We start from the raw sequence: 19,122 nt of genomic DNA, 5'->3' as shown, positions 1-19,122 counted from the left end.
TTAAAAAACAACGCGGTAGGTAGAGCTGGTCGGAGGGCCGGCCCTGGCACCGACAAATTTATTAAATTGCTTCATTGCCTCAACTTTTTTTAATTCTTAATGGCGTTACACACAAGACATGTTAATCCCAAACAGCTACATTACAAAAACAAGAAACTAGTATGTAATAACAATTATTGTAAGTTATTACCACACTACGAAGAGGAACCATTAAGTCGTACAGTCGCGGTTATTTTTAATAGTTTTTATCCATCTCAACTCAACCCAGCTTTATGACTCAAACGACAACAGAAACATTTTCGTTACTTTCCGCCGAGCAACGACCCCTCTTGTAAAATTCGCACGCGAACAGGACTGCTGCTGCCCCTTTTCAAAGCGTCGTCCTCCGGACAGGTCTGAACGCGTCCCACATGACAAATACGACGAGAGTGGAAGCTTTTTTCTTCTTCTTTGTTGTTGTTGTTCCAGCTATGAATGCAGCTGTTTAGCTCGCCTGCATCAAATACAAGTTTCAGTCCTGTTTGTCGGATCGCTTTTATACCAACTACCTGCCTGCTCATAGCCACTATATGTGCCAGTTTATGACTCAAGTCAGTCAGTTTTACGTTCACAGCAGTGGAGTGCGGATCGTGTCAGTCGTCCGATAAAACAACACGTGGTCTACAAATCGTTGGCGAAAATTGATCGATTCACTTGGATTAATTTTGTTTTGTTGGTAAGTCGACCGATAAAAAAATTTTGGCGGCCCTCAGGGTGCTCCTCCGGTACCTATTTTTTTCTTTCGTGCTCTACAAAATGCTTCTTTGATTTATTATTTGTGCTCTGTATTTGAAGATTATTGCGTCATTTTCACACACGAAAATTACAAATAATTAATGTCAACAAAACGATGTCATTTTTGTTTGATTCTTGACTGAATTCATTTTGTTTAATTGGTGGTTTCATACAAAATTACATCTTAATGTTCTTCCGAGTGTTAGACGTGCGTGATAATTACAATGACACCAATACATTGTTAAAAATTAATCGATTGACTTTTATCTATTTATGTATGTTAATTTTTATATGATTTTTGCCTCCGGTGTAATCTTGTTTGGCCACCTCCAAATATTTAAAAAAATCTTTTTTTGGCGTTCATATAAAAATAAAAATAAAAACAATAATAATAATCGTGACTATCCAGAATTAATTAGTTGGATTATTTCTGTGTCCTAGAACCTCTTCTATAAGATTTATGTAGTATTATTTTGTTTCCAAGTCGTTTGTAAAAAAAGTCCCCCAGAGCGCTGCTTTGGGACCTACATTGATTCCAGTAAGAACTTTTCAAGTGTTTCCTTCCCCCTTCGCGTAGGTTTGCGTGCACGACAATTAACAATACAATCGTGATCATAATATTTCTAGTAATACCGATGATGATAATAATTTTAGCGGAGATAATCGTTTAATTTGAAAACTTGTGTTGTCACTTGATACTTGGCATTAGTATCGTGTGTCGGTAGTTTGTTTGTAAAATGCAAATTTGTGAAAACAAAACAGACTACCTACAAAATTGTTATGTATTTGTGTCATGAATCAGGGTCGCCGACGAGTTTTATTTTCAAAACAATAAGTGAAAATAATTAATCGACGAAAGCGGATACCAATCTGGACGATAATCATGTTACGTGAACTGATATCGGCGTTATAAAACATGCAATTTGTTAGGATGCGGTCTTTCTTGTTTTTTGAAACATGAACCGGTAGAAATTATAATCAGTAGAAATTTTATGACCACTCGGTCTTACGTTTTTAAGGCTATTTGTTTATTTTGCTCCGGTTTGGTGTCATAACGTGCAAACCGGCACACGTTGCGGACAGTTCAAAATTAAATCGTCGACCGCACAACGTGAAAATGTTCAGTTTTTGTTATCGAACATGTCCGCATCAGCATTCTGTTGGAACTGTACACTTTTTTATTTTAATTGGTGTTACTATCTCCAGTTCATACGAGTGTATGCGTTTAAGGGGGGTCAAACGGTGTCGACCACAATTAATGAAAAATGAATAAATTGGACGGACGTGTTTGTGGTCATCAGTGGGGAAAAAATTTCGCAAATTGTTGGTCGAAGCATCAAATGCTAATTCATCTCCCAATTTCCATGTTTGTTTGCATATTTGCTGTTGCAAACGAAAAGTGCATACATTTGCGTCGTAATGGAGACAATTGAATATGTACACGAACATTACAGCAGATTATTAATCACGTGACAATTACTGGAAAGCTGCTTAGAGAAAAATTTCCAACTACATGTTAAAGTGGAGTGGAGTGGTTCTGAAATTCCAAGAAACGCTGCACTGAACTTACAAATTAAAAAGGACATTCCTTGAAGTTCCAACAGTTTTGGGTCTTTTTCCCAGGAATTTGAATACTGAAGGTACCGCCCCTTTCTTGATTAAACTTGTCACATTTCTGAGAATTTCAGAAGGACTCTACATGTGATGAACTCCGTTGCCTTTGACACTGCGACGTGAAGAAATACCCTTTCTAATACTCCTTTCATTAGTAAAGTCAAAGAAATCTAATGTCGTTTTAATGACATGGCGAATGGTTACGGCATCATAATCGATTTGATTATTTGACGTAATGACAGTTGCCGTTCAAATGATGAATTAATTTAGCAACAGTTAGGGAAAGCTGCGACATCACGAGTTACAAGAGATTTACTACTTACCAGTCGTCGAAAAAGAACTGTCACACAGAGCATTATTACCACTGCTGGTAATTACGTTAATGATATGAGTTGAGCGATTATGTAAAATGATAATGGGTTTTTGTCGTTGTAATTATTATTACAAGTGATTCACATGGGCGACCATCATTTTGAACTTGATCTTCGTATAATTTGCCCGAAGAGATGAATCATTGCACGCATTCGTCCAGCGTGGAGAATGGAACGAGAGGAAACGTTTCCTGTTTTTTCACTGAAATTTCGGGCCCCGCTCATAATTTTGCTCAAACGAATGCACACCGGAACTCGGAGGTATTTGACTCAAACAAAGAATGTCATTGTTGCGGTAGATTTCTTTACAAGTGAAGTTAACTGGAGGAACAGCAAAAGTGAGTCTTTGTTAATGGAGCCACATTTGTGAATGCATTTTTCACGTGTTGTTTACGCAAATGAAGAGGAAATTATTTAACGAGCGAACTTGTTGAATTTTGCCCCCCGATACTCATTTCTATTAGAAATGTAAGAGTGGATAAATAATGATGGTATCAGTTCTTGATGTCGAAACGTTTATACGTTTGACTTGTGTCGTTGATCAAATATGAAGTGTCCTGCATACATTTTATTAGTTACTTTTTTTACCGTGCCAAATACCAAAAGTTGACAGTATTTGATTAGTATGATAACAAACTAAAATGCCATTTCCAAATTTTGTGAAATATTTGTAAACCGATAACTTTTATCTAGTTTGTAAATCACACTCGCAAACTCAGTTGGTTACAGTCCAAATATTTTGTAATTCGTACCGATCTTCAATTGTTTTCCGCTTATAAAGAGATATTCCAACATGAAATTTTTTGTTCAAAAAGTTAGTGCTTTAATTCATTTTTATGTTCTCTTTTATATATGGATGTATGTAGTTATTTATGGTACTAGTGGCCTTGATACACAAATTACTATTAGATCACTAGTGACTTATATGGCTTTTAGACCACTAGTGACTTATATGCCACTTTATTTGTTTAAAGTCACCATAGTTATTGTCCCATTATTATTTTCATATTTTAGGTTGTTGCAGGGCCGCAATTATTTTTGCGAAAATTTTTAAAAACTGCGGTGGTCATTTCCAGTGGACGTTAAAGAATGTCATATTTTCATTCTACTGCGTATGGAATAAAAATTTCTAACAATGGTTGTATAAACAGACAATTAATTAAATGCAATTTATGGGTAAAAGTGTAAGGTCTGCATATGAATAAGTTAGTTCTTTCCACTGCAGCGTACGCAACCTCCGATGGTCTCTTGACCGTGTAAAACCCAGTCCTGAATTCGCCATGAATTATTCACAAACCGGTGGAAATTGCTCAAATGCGTACAGAAAATTCATGAAGCAATCAAAAATTCTTTTGTTGTTTTTGAGAAATGTGGAAAAGACAGTATCTCACGCGTCTGGAAAGAAACAGTCGGGCATCTTATTACGTAAACGTAACCGTAACGTTTCGTCCGATTTTTATGTATCTGGGTCTAGATTTTGTTTATTTTGTAGTTGCACACTCGACTTTTTTAATGTTACTTTCCTAATGTCGTAATTGGACGAAACAAATACAAGAAAGCGATTTGTAGAGGACGACGTCGGAACAATAAGCCCCGAGAACCCAACATTTGCATTTTATACGAGGAAAATTTACATTTCTATGTCTCCGGTTCGGTTTGCTTTTCTTATTGACTCCATAATTGATGGAATATGTGTTGTTAACCGGTCCCAGTTTACCATCTATGGTACGAACAATCGTCCTTGACAGAATGACACATTATATCCCAAGCGTTTACGTTTGCCATCACCGTAACCATACCTGTTTGCGTAAAGCTATCTCTTGTTCTATAAATACGACTGTGTGCAACCGACTGTCGAGTCGATGGTTTCGAAAACGCATTTTTGTATTACAGACTCATTAAATCTGGGTATATGGACTGTAAATATTATATGACTAATTGACGTTTTCAATGACATAATAAGCCATTTTATGTTTCACGCTAAAACCTTGTAAACTCGCACCGAAATTAATGTATACATGATAAATTCACAAAAACCAAACAAACAATGACTTTTTTCGCCGATTTGCTTCGTCAACCGCAATTTAAAGTTATATTTAGATTCTATAAAAACCTTTATCGTAAAATGTATTCGTTATTATTACCTTTTACTGTGTAAATCATTATCGTCATTATACAGGGTGTCCCAAAAATGGCGTACAAACTACTTACTACCTTATCGAGGATGCTTAAATGTACATGAAAAAAATGTTTCCGACAAAAAAATCTATTATTTTTATTATTATTATTAACGATAATACAATATAAACAATGATATATTCATACATCATTACCTTGCAATGTTACCGTAGAGGATTTAAAATAATTTTTTCGATTTCCAAAACTTCAAAATTCTCTATTATGCAGGATTAGATATTGATAGTGAGTGATCTTGTACTTTGTGATAATATGTACGATTAGACGTAGCTGTCATGAAAATTTCATACATATATTTCAAAATAATTGACCTGTTAAGTGCCACATTCAAAGACCGCCAAATCAGAAAATAAGTTCAATAGAATTTTTTTAACATTTTTCTGGCGTTTACGGTAATCTCTTCTACACCGTAGTGCACCGTTAGTACGCCATTTTTGGGACACCTGTATATACATATTTAGCATTTTCCATTTACAAGCAACCAAGTTTTCTAACCTAAGTTGTTCAAGGAAAAAATCTGACATAAATATCGCTCGGTACGGCCAGAGTACGGCGGTACACATAACCTCACCTCCGAACTCCGCCGGCTGAGTTAATTCAAGCAAGCAGAACAGCTTACTTGGCAGGGGTGAGGGACGAAGTAAGATACTAACCAATACTAAGATACTGAGATGGTAAAAGGAACGTGCCATTAAGTTAGTATCTTAAGTTAAACTCAGAATTAACTTAGTATTCTGCCAAAAGGAAAGCAGCAATTATTAAAGAAAATAATTATGTAGATGAATAACTGGAAAAAATATATCCACAAATTGTTTAGAATACGAGTAACTCCAGTTGTATCGGGTGTTCATTAAAATTTTACGTCAAGGTTGTGAACGTACCACGGATTACAACTCTGATAAAGCTGCTGGTGCGTTCACAATTGATTCTTCAACGCCAACTTTGAAGAGACATTTTAATGAACACCCGATACCTTATAAAACGCACTAATTAAATAAATAAACGAGTACAATATACCGAATAAAGTTTTGCTGACTAAATTTTCTCCTTTTTATCCTTTTAAGAATAAAAATACATAGTTGCATATGATGGAAGAGTTAACTGATGACAGCGTTTAATGTAACTAAAAAAATACATATCACATTTTTTAAATGAGAATAAAGCGAAAACAATTTATATTTGTGTCACATTCTATAGACGTAAATTTTCTAAAATTAATACATATCTACTGAAAACAGTTAAAATATGTATGGGGTGTTTTTTTTTTTAATTTCGCCTCAAAGTTGGTGTTGAAGAGTCGATTGTGAACGCACCATTCGTATAAAAACGTAAGATTTAAACAGCTGATCCGTAATCCGCAGTGCGTTCACAATCGACTCTTCAACGCCAACTTTGAGGTGAAAATTAAAAAAACACCCGATATGTGCCAATTGTTTTTACAATTTTTTAAAAAGTGGCTAAAGAGTTTCATTGTGAAACTAATTATTGCTTGTGCTTCAACAACAATGACTTGATGACAACTCAATGAGTTCAAATACCATTTCACGATCATTCCGAGGCTTTCGTTAATATTGTTAATGTAGAAATGTAGGCAATCCAAGAAGTGAATAGTCTTGTTTCACTTGTAGAGCACAGTAGGTTGCGATTAAAAAAGTGTAGCTATCAAGCATACAAATTGGTAAATCAGGTGTACCCCAAGGACGTGTTTTTGGATCACGCTTTCCTATGTGTTGTAAAATATATGTACGCAAATAAAATAGAATAGATATGGTTAGTATGCAGATAAAACAAGTTTTTTTTTGCATTTTGTATATTTTGTGTAAATTTAAATCAGCGTAAAAATAGATTTGTACTAATGTGTCAAAAATGACGATCAATGAAACAATTTTTTTAATTTTCCAAAGATTCCAGTCCAGAAAAAAAACCTTTTATTTATCGACTGTCTTAGCTTATGCTAAATCAATGTCACTGTCACCTCATGTTTCAAACATTTATCAATCAAGGATAGTGTTTTGATGAACCCGTGACTGTTTTTGTTTTATTTTTTTACTTAAACAATAGCAGTAGCAATTGTGACTATCAGTTTTTTAATTTATTCATTCACTTCTTCTATAATTTAACCTTTTCCTGAGGTCACATTTTTAATTTACTTTAAAATAACGTTGAACTTCCGAAACTTCAGAGTATCTCATAGCAACTTTTGCGTTTCTCTGTTTTTACATTTTTTCTACCAATATTACTACAGTACCTATTAATTTAATATGTACATTAAATTATTTAAAATACACATGTAAAACGTATGTAAATTTAAATGAACACCCGATACATTGAATTGTTTCGATAAAAATTACGTTTGGCTTATCATCTGTTAAAAGAAGTGGGTAGAATACGTTTTCTTCTCCTTAATTATTGTGAGATAACTGATAAATTTGATACATTTAGTTTTAATTAACACCTGAAAAAGTGAAATGACTCGGACAGAAGAAATGTAAAAACAAAAATAGCTAAACATAATTCTACTCGTACAAGAAAATTAATTTATTTTTTCTACTTTATTCTTACGATACCCATTGCATACAGCGCCGGTACATATATTATCCTCATTACATCACCTCATTAGAGTGGATTACGAATTGAGAAAAAAAAATGGAAACTTGTGTCTTCCGGCCGTTTATTCGCCTCTAATTGGCGGAAAATCTGAAAGTGCAGTTCCTGATTGTCTCAAAAGTACCCGCCTGGGTTCATGCAGTTCATGGCTGATTAATCGCATACGGAATGAATTGTTATCTCCGCTCGCCTGTATTTCGAATCATTAGACACACCTTCGACTATTAATAATAATTGTTGGCCGAGATAGTCACGATCTCGAGATGCATTTTCTCTTTTGATTCGGGTGTGTTTACGGTGTCGTTTCTGCAACGATGCGTTGTGTTTATTTACATCTGTTCATCTCGAATTATCCCGGCTCAATTTAGTCCGTCGAAAGTTGATGGCCCGTCAACAATAATAATAACTTTCAGTGTTAGATCGATAGGTACGTCCAGTTGGCATAAATTAGAGATCTGGCCCGAAAAAAATCTCCAGTTTTGTTATATCTGTACTATACATTTTTTTTACCACAACTAGAGCACAAAGGTGAAAGTTGGAACTGTGGGTTTCTCTGCTTGTGTATCTCCAAGTGCCGTTATCATTGACATTTGTTTAACACATAATTAGCCAAATACAGATCTTGATTGTACTTTCTTAGATAAGGATAAAAGCGACAATGAAAGAAATATTTGTCGGGTATATTAGCACAATTCTTTCACTTTAATGGACATACTTTACTGTAAAATAATCGCTGTTATTGTGTCTATTCCGACAGACTGGTTTCGGCTTTTTTTCGTTTCTTTTATCTTAAATTGGTAGAATGGAAACTTATTTTACATTGGGTTTCTCTCACCGAATTTGGTTAGAATTTTTTTCTTTACTGTAAATCTCCAATAAAAACAATATTGTTATTATATTGTTTTAAACTGTTGAGACTTTTTAATTATCTCTTCCAGTTGACATGGTTTAAAAACGATGATCGTGTAGTTTTGGGTGGGCTACCTTCTCCTCCTGCTCTCTTATTCTTAGAACACTTTTTGCAACAACCAATAACTACTCCAATGATCATGCGATAGTTAGTTCACTGTTATTCCGTTTAGACAAAGATTTTTACTTCTTATAATTGATCTAACGGGTGTTCAAATGAAAAGTTCATCAAGTTGACTATGACTTTTTGATGAAAGAAGCGAAAAAGGGATGACTGACAGATGTCAGTTGTGATGTGGTCCTAACCTAACCTAACTTTTGTCATTGATCTTCGAAGACATACCTACTTCACAATGTCGTGAAAAATTCAAATGCCACACTTGATGAACTTTTCAATGGAACACTCGATATTATGTTTGGCTTAGTGGTCTTGCTCTGTTTTATTTACATATTTATTTATTTTTTTGAAAGTTACAATTCTTAAATAAATTCTTGGCTGCTTTTTGACTTTTATCTCTTATTAGAAATGTTGATCATAATTTTTCGACCATAAACCACGTTGCAGTTGTAAGGTTTTTTTTAACAAAACCTCCAGAACACACATTTTCACTTCATGAAATAAACTAGCCGGCAAGATGTCCAGATCTGTATCCCGTAGAGCATACATTGGAGGCATTTTGCATCAAAACTACCAGGTTTTGTTGTTGAAAATTTTGAAAACAAAATGGATATAAAGTTGTCTAGAACAGGTTATTATCCTTGTTGGGCAACACAACGCCAAGGATCACCATTTTTTTTCTTTTATGTTGACAAAGAACCTACGAAAAACTTTGAATTAAGAAATAATCGTAAAGTGTACATTTAATAGTTAAAACAACACCAGTGATAAACTAATTTCATTTCTTGATTTAATTATTGAGAAAAGTTTCTTCCATGAAACTATTTTGTTTTCGCTTGCACCGATGATATTCTATTGATTATTTACTTTATTCGCCGCAAGAATTCGAACCCTAGTACAGTTACCTCGATCTTGTGTTTATCAGATGCTAATTAAAACTATTTTATTGTTATTGTAAAACAAAAATAACGGAGCTTCTAATTGTTTTTTTTTTCCTTCGTGGAACTCGAGTCCTCTCTGAGACCTTGCCGTTGTGTGTCGGATTAGCCTCTTAATGTATGCTAATGAATTGTAAAAACAACTTCATTCGGATTGTTTATTGCTCTTGTATCTTTATTACGTGTTGGAGAGTGATTTTCGCCAATTGCTCGCAGTTACCGAAACACCCGAAACGGGATCTAATTTCGTTAACTGTAAAATTTCTTGTACTGAAAAAAACCCGCCGCCGATCGTTTTGTGTAAAAATTACTGTTATCCTGCAACGAGAATGCCCGTATTAGCATTCAATAAATCTCTTTTTTGTGTTCTGTAAAAGGTGTTAATTTAATTGACCGCAAGTTGCCATTCGATTTTGCTCAACCGATACGGGAGGCGTTGCTGAGAAAGCCGCCAAGCAAACGGAAAAATGACATGTGACAGGATCGCATAAAAATAATAACGACCGTTTTTAGTCATAATTACAATGAAAGTTTAGCGCATGTGAATGGCGGCTTTCTTGCGACATTTCGATTTTTTTTCTGCCATCTATGTGGTCATTAAATCGCGACCGGTCGACAGTTTCTAATAATTTATTGCCGGAGACAGTAATGGGTTTTTTAATAATGATAATAACATTATTACCGAAAAAGGAAATCAACACGGCCGGTGTCGCAAGTTACAAAAAAGAAACAACGCCGTGAAACTGCAAAAGTGTCTTGTGGATGGACGAAAAGCAGTCGATTGTCGACTGTTATTGAGTGATTTATGCATTTTTACGAGAAGCAAACATAACAAAGGATTTAAGTGGCTCCCCTGGGGACTGCCACATGGAGCAGTGCATCAATAAATTAGATAAATAATTCATGACGGTGAATCATGAAGACGTGGAAAGATCGGAGGGATTTGTTGTTAATCTCAAAGAGTTCTAGAGTTGATCAAAAACCACAGACCCAAAACTTTTCCCAAGGCTGATGGGGCGATAATTGCTTCTAGTGTCATGACTAGTAAGCCAAGGGCAACGTAATTTAGGATGGAATACCATCTGGTCCAAAATTGGTCGATTTTGTCATGGGAGGTGCGAGATGCAGATTTGGACCATCTCCAAAGCTCCCATCAGCTGTTCGCGCTAGACTTACTAGATCGAGCGTGAGCTGGTCACGGTGTACAACACACTAACGGTGATCCTCCACCAATCCAACGCCGAAATTGGATCCCAGCGAGTTTTTTTCCACCAAAGAAGCGAGCTCATGCACCATTACCTACAGACACAATTAAATCCGAACAGACCTCGAGAGATAATTGCAGTAGAGAGGATTACGCTGTGTAGTCTCCGTTAATATAAATAGAACCATTTAGCTTCCAATTGTCGATGATGCAAGCCAGGATACGGACAGAGGCACACCTGTTTCTCTTTTTTCTGTTGTGTTTACATGTTTTTCTAGTAAGCCACGTGTTCTATTGGTTATTAACAGCCAGTTGCGACATTCCTTTTTGTGCGGTGTGTGCGTATCCGATTAGCTTATCCGCACGCAACGTACGGAACATGTTTCGCATACTTACGTACGTTACGTAAACGTTACACAATGCCGTAGCTGAAACTGTTAGTCTCACGTTACCATCAGGACAATGTCTGGAAGTGTTATCTCGGAGATGCTTTTGCTCAGGAACGCGGATTGTTCCTACCGTTATGTTATTATATCTTATATAATATTGCACGGAAAGTGTGCTCTGACAAAAATTGATTTAATTTCTTTGCAACAGGTACGGCCGATTCTTTGTTCGCCTTTTCTTGCTCTCAGCTAGTTAAAGTTAAATAATAGTGTGGTGTTTTTTTTTTGTTCTTCAAAAAATTATTCTTTGTTGCGAAATCGTACGCTGCCAAGGTGTATATTACCTGCCAGCTAAACAATCACCTTCTACTTATCTCACGCTAGGCTCGCTGTTTGGTCTAATATTTCATACTAATTTCAACAAATATAATAATCTGGTGAATTATAGCCGAGCGTAAGTGGATATTAAAAATGTGTATGAATGACTTAACTTAAAAGCTGTTCTTTGTTCGCAGAATTTTGCTCAAGAGTAGTGTTTCATTCGTGTTTTTAATATAATATTACGATGCAGAAATACAACGGGATTCCCTCATTACCACATCATAAAAAAACACTATTGTAATTCTCTAGCACTGGAGAAATTGTAAAAGTATATTACATTGCGAGAGTAGTAAAGAGCATATTACATATAAGTGGATGAATTACACACGAGCGACGAAGGAGCGAGTAATGTAAATCCACGTGTACGTAATCTCGTTACTACTCGAGTAATGTACTATACTTTTTCTACGACCAGTACTAGACTTTTTCTACGACAGGAATGATCTCCACAAAATTTCTAAAAAAATATTTTTCTACGACCATTACTTATTTACAACAGTAATGCATTATTTTAGCAGATGGTTTCATTGTATTGGAATTGTCTTCGAAATATGCCAACACTATATTCTCGGAAAACGATTTAATGTTATTCTTTTCTTTCCAATTCATAAATGTTTGATAAACGTATCTGTCGCGAAATTTCTTTGACAGCAGATTGTTGGTAGGAATTTTGAGCATTTCATATTTCAGGCGGTGTACGCATTTCATCCTCGCTTGCGCTGAACATTTTACAGCTAAAATCGAGTTCACTTAGTTAAGAAGCAAATAATATTGTTATAAGTGTTACCTTTTATTATACAGGGTGTTTTCTAAGTTGAGGCGTTTCTTTTAACATGTGATAATATGTGTTGTTCTAAAGAGTTTTAGCCAAAATTACCTTAATAAAATGTGTACAGCAATGAAGATACAATAAGTTAATTTTTTTGAAATTTTTGAAACCGGTCCTGGTTAATTTTGCGCTGATTTGTTAGAAATTAAAATTGACAAAAAAATCAAATGAGTATGGACGTTAATCAAAAATATTGTTAGAGTTGTCATCGAATTAATCGGAATGGCTTATCATTACGAAAATAACGAGCTTACAGATATATGGGCAATATTATCAAAATGTAGCTGCGGCGTCCAGACAGTACGCAGAGCGATTTTCGGAAAGATTCCATCCTGGCCCACGTCAGTTTATTAATCTAGTACAGCGAAGAAATAAATATTAATTATCTCCGTTAATACAAACATTTTAATAAGACGATTTAGGCTGAAATTCTTAAAAATAATGTATTGTACCTCCTGTTACAAGGAACGCCTCAACTTCGAGAACACCCTGTATAACGATCACGCTACGAGATGAAAATGTCAATTGAATGTCTAAACTGTCACTGAACGGCTGTTGCTTAGCAACGGTCATAGGTGCTGCCATCATAATTCGGCCAAATCGTAAAATTCCCTAACAAGTAGTGGGCGGAGTTAATTTACTGTACACGTAGGTAAGAAAGCGTTTACTGGAGGGGTTGTTGGTGCGATTTTCGCTATTTACACTAACGGTCGTAGAAAAAAATATTAATACCGAGCGATGTTCTCATCTCTGTTTTAAAAATTATGAGATTTTTCTATATCAACATATTTTTAGAAGGTCCGTACGTGTAGGTATTTTTCAAATTGTAGAATTTTAAATATTTTAGAATTTTGTTTGAAGAGTGAAAGGAAGTGTAAACTTCAAATTTGGGAAAATTGATAGAGAATCAGAATCAGAATCAGAAGTAACTTGCGGTTAAAATGAGGTAGTGGACTTTTTAGTATAACACCTGTTGTATGAAAGCATACGTAAAGTAAGGTAAACAAGAAAGGAAGGTATTTAGTGACGGCGTACATAGCGTTCCTTTTGTATTAGTCAACAAAACACATTGTTTAGATCGTTTTTAAATATCTTACAAGAAATGTAGGTTCGTGCTTGGAAAATTTTGGCAGAAACATGAACATAAATTGTCATCAGATCAGATTAGATTAGATTCTTGCCACTTTAATTAGATAAGAAATCAGGTTGCTAAAACTCAAAATTTACTTACTGCAAAGAGGATAAGATTAATTAATTGGTTAATTAAAATTATTTAATTGGAGGTCACTCTATTAACATCATTTTAAATTACTACGTGTGTGTAATGAGTACAGATTCGTCATCGAAATGATTTGGCGCGGGGTGTCGCCTCCAAATTGGCGAAAAGGGCAAAAAGTGAAAAAATATCTGCCCTTCAAGTAGCTCAATAAATAAAATTTTTGATGTGCGGAGGTTAGATTCACTTACAATTTAATTTCACGTTCTGTGAAACCAACGTTCATTGAAATTTCTTCCAGAGTTCAGTTTTTCGCTGCACAATTTGTAAGTTATTACGAGAATGTGAAAAATTTCATTATCATTTAAAAATTGAACATGGCAAAGAATTATTCTGGAAGAATTTTCAAAATTAGGTAAATTCAAATTTTGACATTGGCAACACAAATATAAAAAATATACATATTTGTGACGTATACATCAAAGAACTACCAGCACCACAATTTACATCGAAAATACACGTGGCATCCTCTTGAATTTTCATCTAAGGGAAAATTAAAAGTGTTGTTAAATTTTAGTTACTCCATACACCGTAATAAGGTAATTTTTGATTTCTTGTTGAGCAGATTTCTTTCTTTTCAGGACATTTTATTAAATTTCAAATTTTCTAAAACACTTCAATTTGACAACTGTCGTTACAGTTATACCAATTTGTATCGTTTTCATTTACTATGCTTGATTACAGGGATATTTATTGTTTAACCAACGTAACTCAACAGATGCTGGATCTTTAATATGTGTTCAGGGTTTATAGAACGAGGAGGATTTTTATATTATCTACCTAGCAATGAAGGAGAAGAATTTGGAGAAAAGTATTATTTTATTTTTCAACATTAACGGTTATACATTTATTCCAACGTTTTTCCAATAAGGCTGCGACTTAAAAAAAAATGTTTTTGATAACTCCTCAAAAAATTCTTCCACCGCTTCTTTCAGGTATTCATCCGAAGAAAAACGGAGTCCCCTCAAGTGCCCTTTTAATTTTGGAAAGAGATAATAGTCACTTGGTGCAAAATCTGGGCTGTAGGGTGGATGTTCCATCTCTACAAAGCCGCACTCGTCGATTACTTCACGAATTTGGCGAGCTTTTTGAACTCTGCAATTGTCGTGAAGCAAATCACAGTTGTAAGACCTTTTTTACTGTATGTCAGTTTTCAACTTTCTGATTGTTTCTTTATAGACTTCTCCTGTTATTATAGACCCTTTTTTCATGTATTCAATCAGTAAGATTCCTTCCATATCCCAGAACACCGTCGCCATCAGCTTTCTTGATTAATTCTGCGTTCTCGCCCTTTTTGACGGTGGAAATTCCTTGTGGACCCAATACATGCATTCTTGTTGTCTAGATGGATCCCAGTGATACACCCATGTTTAATCACCTGCTCCAATTTTCGAAAAAAGCTCTACATCGTCAGCCAAAGCCCCCAGGTTTTTTTTCGTAAATGCCTTGCCGACACACTTTTTCTTCAAGATTAAGCAATTTGGGAATCCAACGTGTTGATCTTCTTGCAAAATTTTTAATACTGTAGCTTCCTATATCCCTTTTTCATCGGCAATCATTGAAACTCTTATTCTTCGATCTTCTAAGACGAACACCTCAACTTTCTTGATGTTTTCGTTCGTTCTTGCTTCAACAGGCCTTGAATTAATTCCTTACCCCATCGAAACTGTTTGGACCAAAATGTTATCGTAAAATATGACGGCGCATCTTTCCCATCACATTAATCATCCTCTGGGTCTTGGGTCCATTTCCTTCCCTGGTCAAGAATTTGATTACGCTTCTATGTTCTAACCGAATTTCACTCATTTTTTGTTAGTTAAGTGTACACAGAAACAACAAAACTCTTTGGATGTGAACCAAATTTGGTCAGTAAGCATCAAAATGTCACAGCAATTTGACAGCAAAAATTTGCGATTGTCACTTGTTTTCATCATAGCTAGGTAGATAATATAAAAATCTCCCGTTGTATTTGATAAAATTTAACGCAATTTTTGGCGAATAATATAAACTTATTAAAAAAAAATGTTTTGCATTAGGGTACTCTGCCCCCAAAAAATTGAAATTGAGGATTTAAGTTAACCAAAATGTTGAAATTTCCTGTATTAACAATATGGACCTTCAGAATAATTCATTCATTTTTGTATGAGAAATCTTCACACAAATCTTCACAAAATACCTAATTTATTCTGCTGATTATTATTATTATTGTTTTTTTTTTCTATATCAGTATGTGTAAACTTACCTGAGATTATTTTTCTTTTTTCGCAAACATACTGATTTGAATTTTGTTATCGGTTCTGTTTGTTTAGTTTCTGTTTTTATTCACGAAATAAATTTTTTTCCCATATAAATTTGACATTGTTTTTTTGTTCCTATCGAATCGACTTCTTCTCCGTCTACAAATTATTACCACTTTGATGTAACACATCGAACAGATGACAAAGTTCGTGTTGTCTTTCACTATGAATATTTCATGAAAACCAGCCGAAGCTCAACAGTATCCCATTACATATTAGTCCTGATGTTCACGTTTCTGTGTTCACTTTTCGAATCGTCCTGTTCACAAAGTGTCCAAATTTACGAGCGATAATCCCGAAAACACTGTAGGTCGCGATGAAAGTCAATTAATTTTTAACGGCATATCGGGGACCGTTCAATTTTGACAATTAACGTCATCTCGACGACATGACTGAGTTGACCTCATGGTGAGATCGCACGAGGTTGTCGGCGTAAATTACGGCAATCTCGTTCGATATTACTCACATTCATCAGAAAAATATCATTTTTACTCGCAACTAATAAGCCATAATGAACGGGAATCTGCGAGGCCGCGTTCTAATGCGCATTATCTTATTATTTAAATCTGTACAATAATTACTTAAAATGTCACTAGGTCGAACAAGATCCCCAACCCATCTGTGCGTCACGTACGGAGAGAATCGTGATGTGATGTACTGACTCGTGGTTTTTTTTCAGACTGAAGGACATCAAGGAAAATGGGCGAGAGAAAAGGGACCAAGGGACTGGAGCTGTGGTGTCGCAGGATGACCGAAGGCTACCCAGGAGTCAACGTGGTCAACATGACCACCTCGTGGAGGGACGGACTCGCTTTTTGTGCCATGATCCACCACTTCAGACCGGATTTGATGTAAGAAAGTAGACGTAGCAGTGACAATTAGCGATTTCTAAACCCAAATTACACTCGCAATTACTCTAATCGATTAAGCACCGACGCGACGTTCACCTGATTATTCTAATTTGCAGCTTTCATTTCGATTTTTTTCGATTGCGAGATGATGGCAAGGTGAAAATCAATTTTCCGTCAAGGTTTATTCCGTAGATGGTATTTCACGCGATGTTGTTTTGTGCAACAACAGAACCAAAATTATTTAATTAACCATATACGAAGAGTTCCAAGGCACTGACCTCAAGGCGAGGAGTCTGCAGGTCCTCGCCATAAATGGGCAGATTTCGGTTGATTTCCGCACGTTTATATCGAATTTTTGTGACCTTAATTTTTTCGTCCTTGCGAACAGTTAATCGAAGTTAAGTGGTTTGCCGGCCACTTTGACACAGTTCGTAACTAGCAGAAATCGGTCTAGAAGTAACTGGTAGAAAGCGCATGACATGTGCACCCATGAGAAATTTTCAATCTGCACAATTAATATGCGATCACGTTTTATTGAGTCCGTTTTACACGCTTCTTTCAATGCTGCAGGTGGAATATATTATTCCTCCAACAAACTAATAAATAAGTTGTCGCAATTAAAATTAATTAACGATTGAGTTTGATGAGTCGTTAAATTTTAAGTGAGCGTTTTCGACGAATCCCGACGAAAGATTTTTGAGAAATCGTAATATAGTTAAAAGGTCAACCGTTTAACTTTCTTGTAAACTCTTTCCTATTAATAATATCGGAATTACTGGCCAGGTTGGTCGTTGCAGGGCGAACTTGGTCCAATGCCAAAGGTAGTATTTCAGCGAACCCATTCCAATTGTCTTTTTTCGAAAGCGGCGGGATTGTTTTGCTCCATTGCTTCGAGACTGTTTTGTTATCGACCCCATCATGAAAATTTTTCCTGGCGAATCGCATTCAGGTGCAGGTCAACTTATTTAGCTCATTTGCATATAAAGTGCATTTAGAAGTCGTGAGTTATCTCACGAACGCTCTACGAAATATGCAAAGAAGTTCCTTGGCTTTGAGAAGGCATCACAACTTACGAAATACTTTCCGCTCGGTTGAATTTTTGGCACCGATTTGTTTGCGAATTAGTGAATGATAGAATTGCATTATCTGCATTCGTCAGGTCATCAATCATTCGTTACGCACGCGGAGATAAAACGGCCCTTCCTATTTTTGTAACCGTCCGTTAGGGTGTAGGCGATGGCAGGTTTAATTTAATAAACAAGCAAAGGGCGTGATTACATTTATTATTTTACAAGCTTTGCCCCAGGAGTTTTGTTTTACCGAATATTACATCAGCGTGGATGGATAAAATTTAGAAAGAGTAACGGTACAAAATATTCATCCTTTTTTTGGTTTATCAGTTATAGGCTATAATTACGTTTTGTGATTTTACGGAAATATAAACTAAAATGCATTCACGTTGTTTTGACATAATGGGAGGCCATGGAAATTTTGCATTTAATTTGGTATAGTTTGTCCAGCGAGAGATTGGTTGACATAAAAATCACTAAATTCTACGTAGAGAAAGTAATACCTAGCGCACGTAAAATTTGAAATATATTCTTCAAGCAGTAACATTTTTTCCCTGAAATTATGCTCTAATTAATGTATTCTAGTGCATTTTGTAGTGTTGGGTTAATTTAACACAATTTAAAATTTCCCAATCTCTCGCTGGACGTAGTTTAGTAGAGTTGTCTGTTGAATTAGGTTATGTTTTTCTAAGTTTGAGGTTATAAATAGCGTCAATGTCTAGTGCATTGTTGTCAGTTTTACTACTTTGCAATAGAAGAATACTCAGACATCGCGGGAAATTCAGCATTCATTTTGATAGGTCCACATGTCAGGCACTTTAATGACGAAAATCAACAGTGTGTCCAACTTTGAAAAAATAAATCATGGCCTCCGCTTATGACAAAACAACGTGAACGGTGTTTAGTGTTTTTTTAATTTTTTCTGTATTTTTAGTGTTTCCTAAGGGAAGCTCAAGTAGTTTTTTTTTTATTTTTTAGTAACACGATATTGTTTCTTTTCGTCATAGATACACATTATGAAAAACAACCCATAACTCCCTTCGGATATTTAAATTTTTTTCGCCCTCCCCATTCTTTACAACAAACATCATGAGAACGAAACTATAGCAACCATATATTCACGCAATCTTCCCTGCAAAATATTTTTAAGAAAGTTTTAACTTTTAAGTACACACTAAAAAATAAAATATTGTATGCACCACGGGAGATAATCATGTTCATATCTTCCTTAATCCATAAATATCTACATATCTAAACCCAAATAATTGGGGAAATTAAAATCGCAGCAATTTAATTTTTTT

General features: G+C 35.3%; 1 protein-coding gene across 2 annotated transcripts in view; it reads left to right on the top strand.

The window, feature by feature from the left end:
• The first annotated feature begins 533 nt into the window (after positions 1-533).
• The window catches only part of MICAL-like (protein), a 42,120-nt gene continuing 23,531 nt past the window's right edge, over positions 534-19,122 (top strand). The window contains exons 1-2 of one of the 2 annotated variants that reach the window (XM_069043135.1): positions 534-715; positions 16,580-16,751. In XM_069043135.1, coding sequence (XP_068899236.1) covers positions 16,600-16,751 — 152 coding nt within the window. In that variant the 5' untranslated portion in view covers positions 534-715; positions 16,580-16,599. The remainder of the gene's footprint in view (positions 716-16,579; positions 16,752-19,122) is intronic. The other variant, XM_069043134.1, reaches the window with a different exon arrangement.

The sequence above is a fragment of the Tenebrio molitor genome, chromosome 3 (assembly GCF_963966145.1).
Source record: "Tenebrio molitor chromosome 3, icTenMoli1.1, whole genome shotgun sequence".
Classification (NCBI taxonomy): domain Eukaryota; kingdom Metazoa; phylum Arthropoda; class Insecta; order Coleoptera; family Tenebrionidae; genus Tenebrio; species Tenebrio molitor.
Note: the sequence above shows the minus strand (reverse complement) of the source record. Positions and strands in the feature narration are given on the sequence as shown.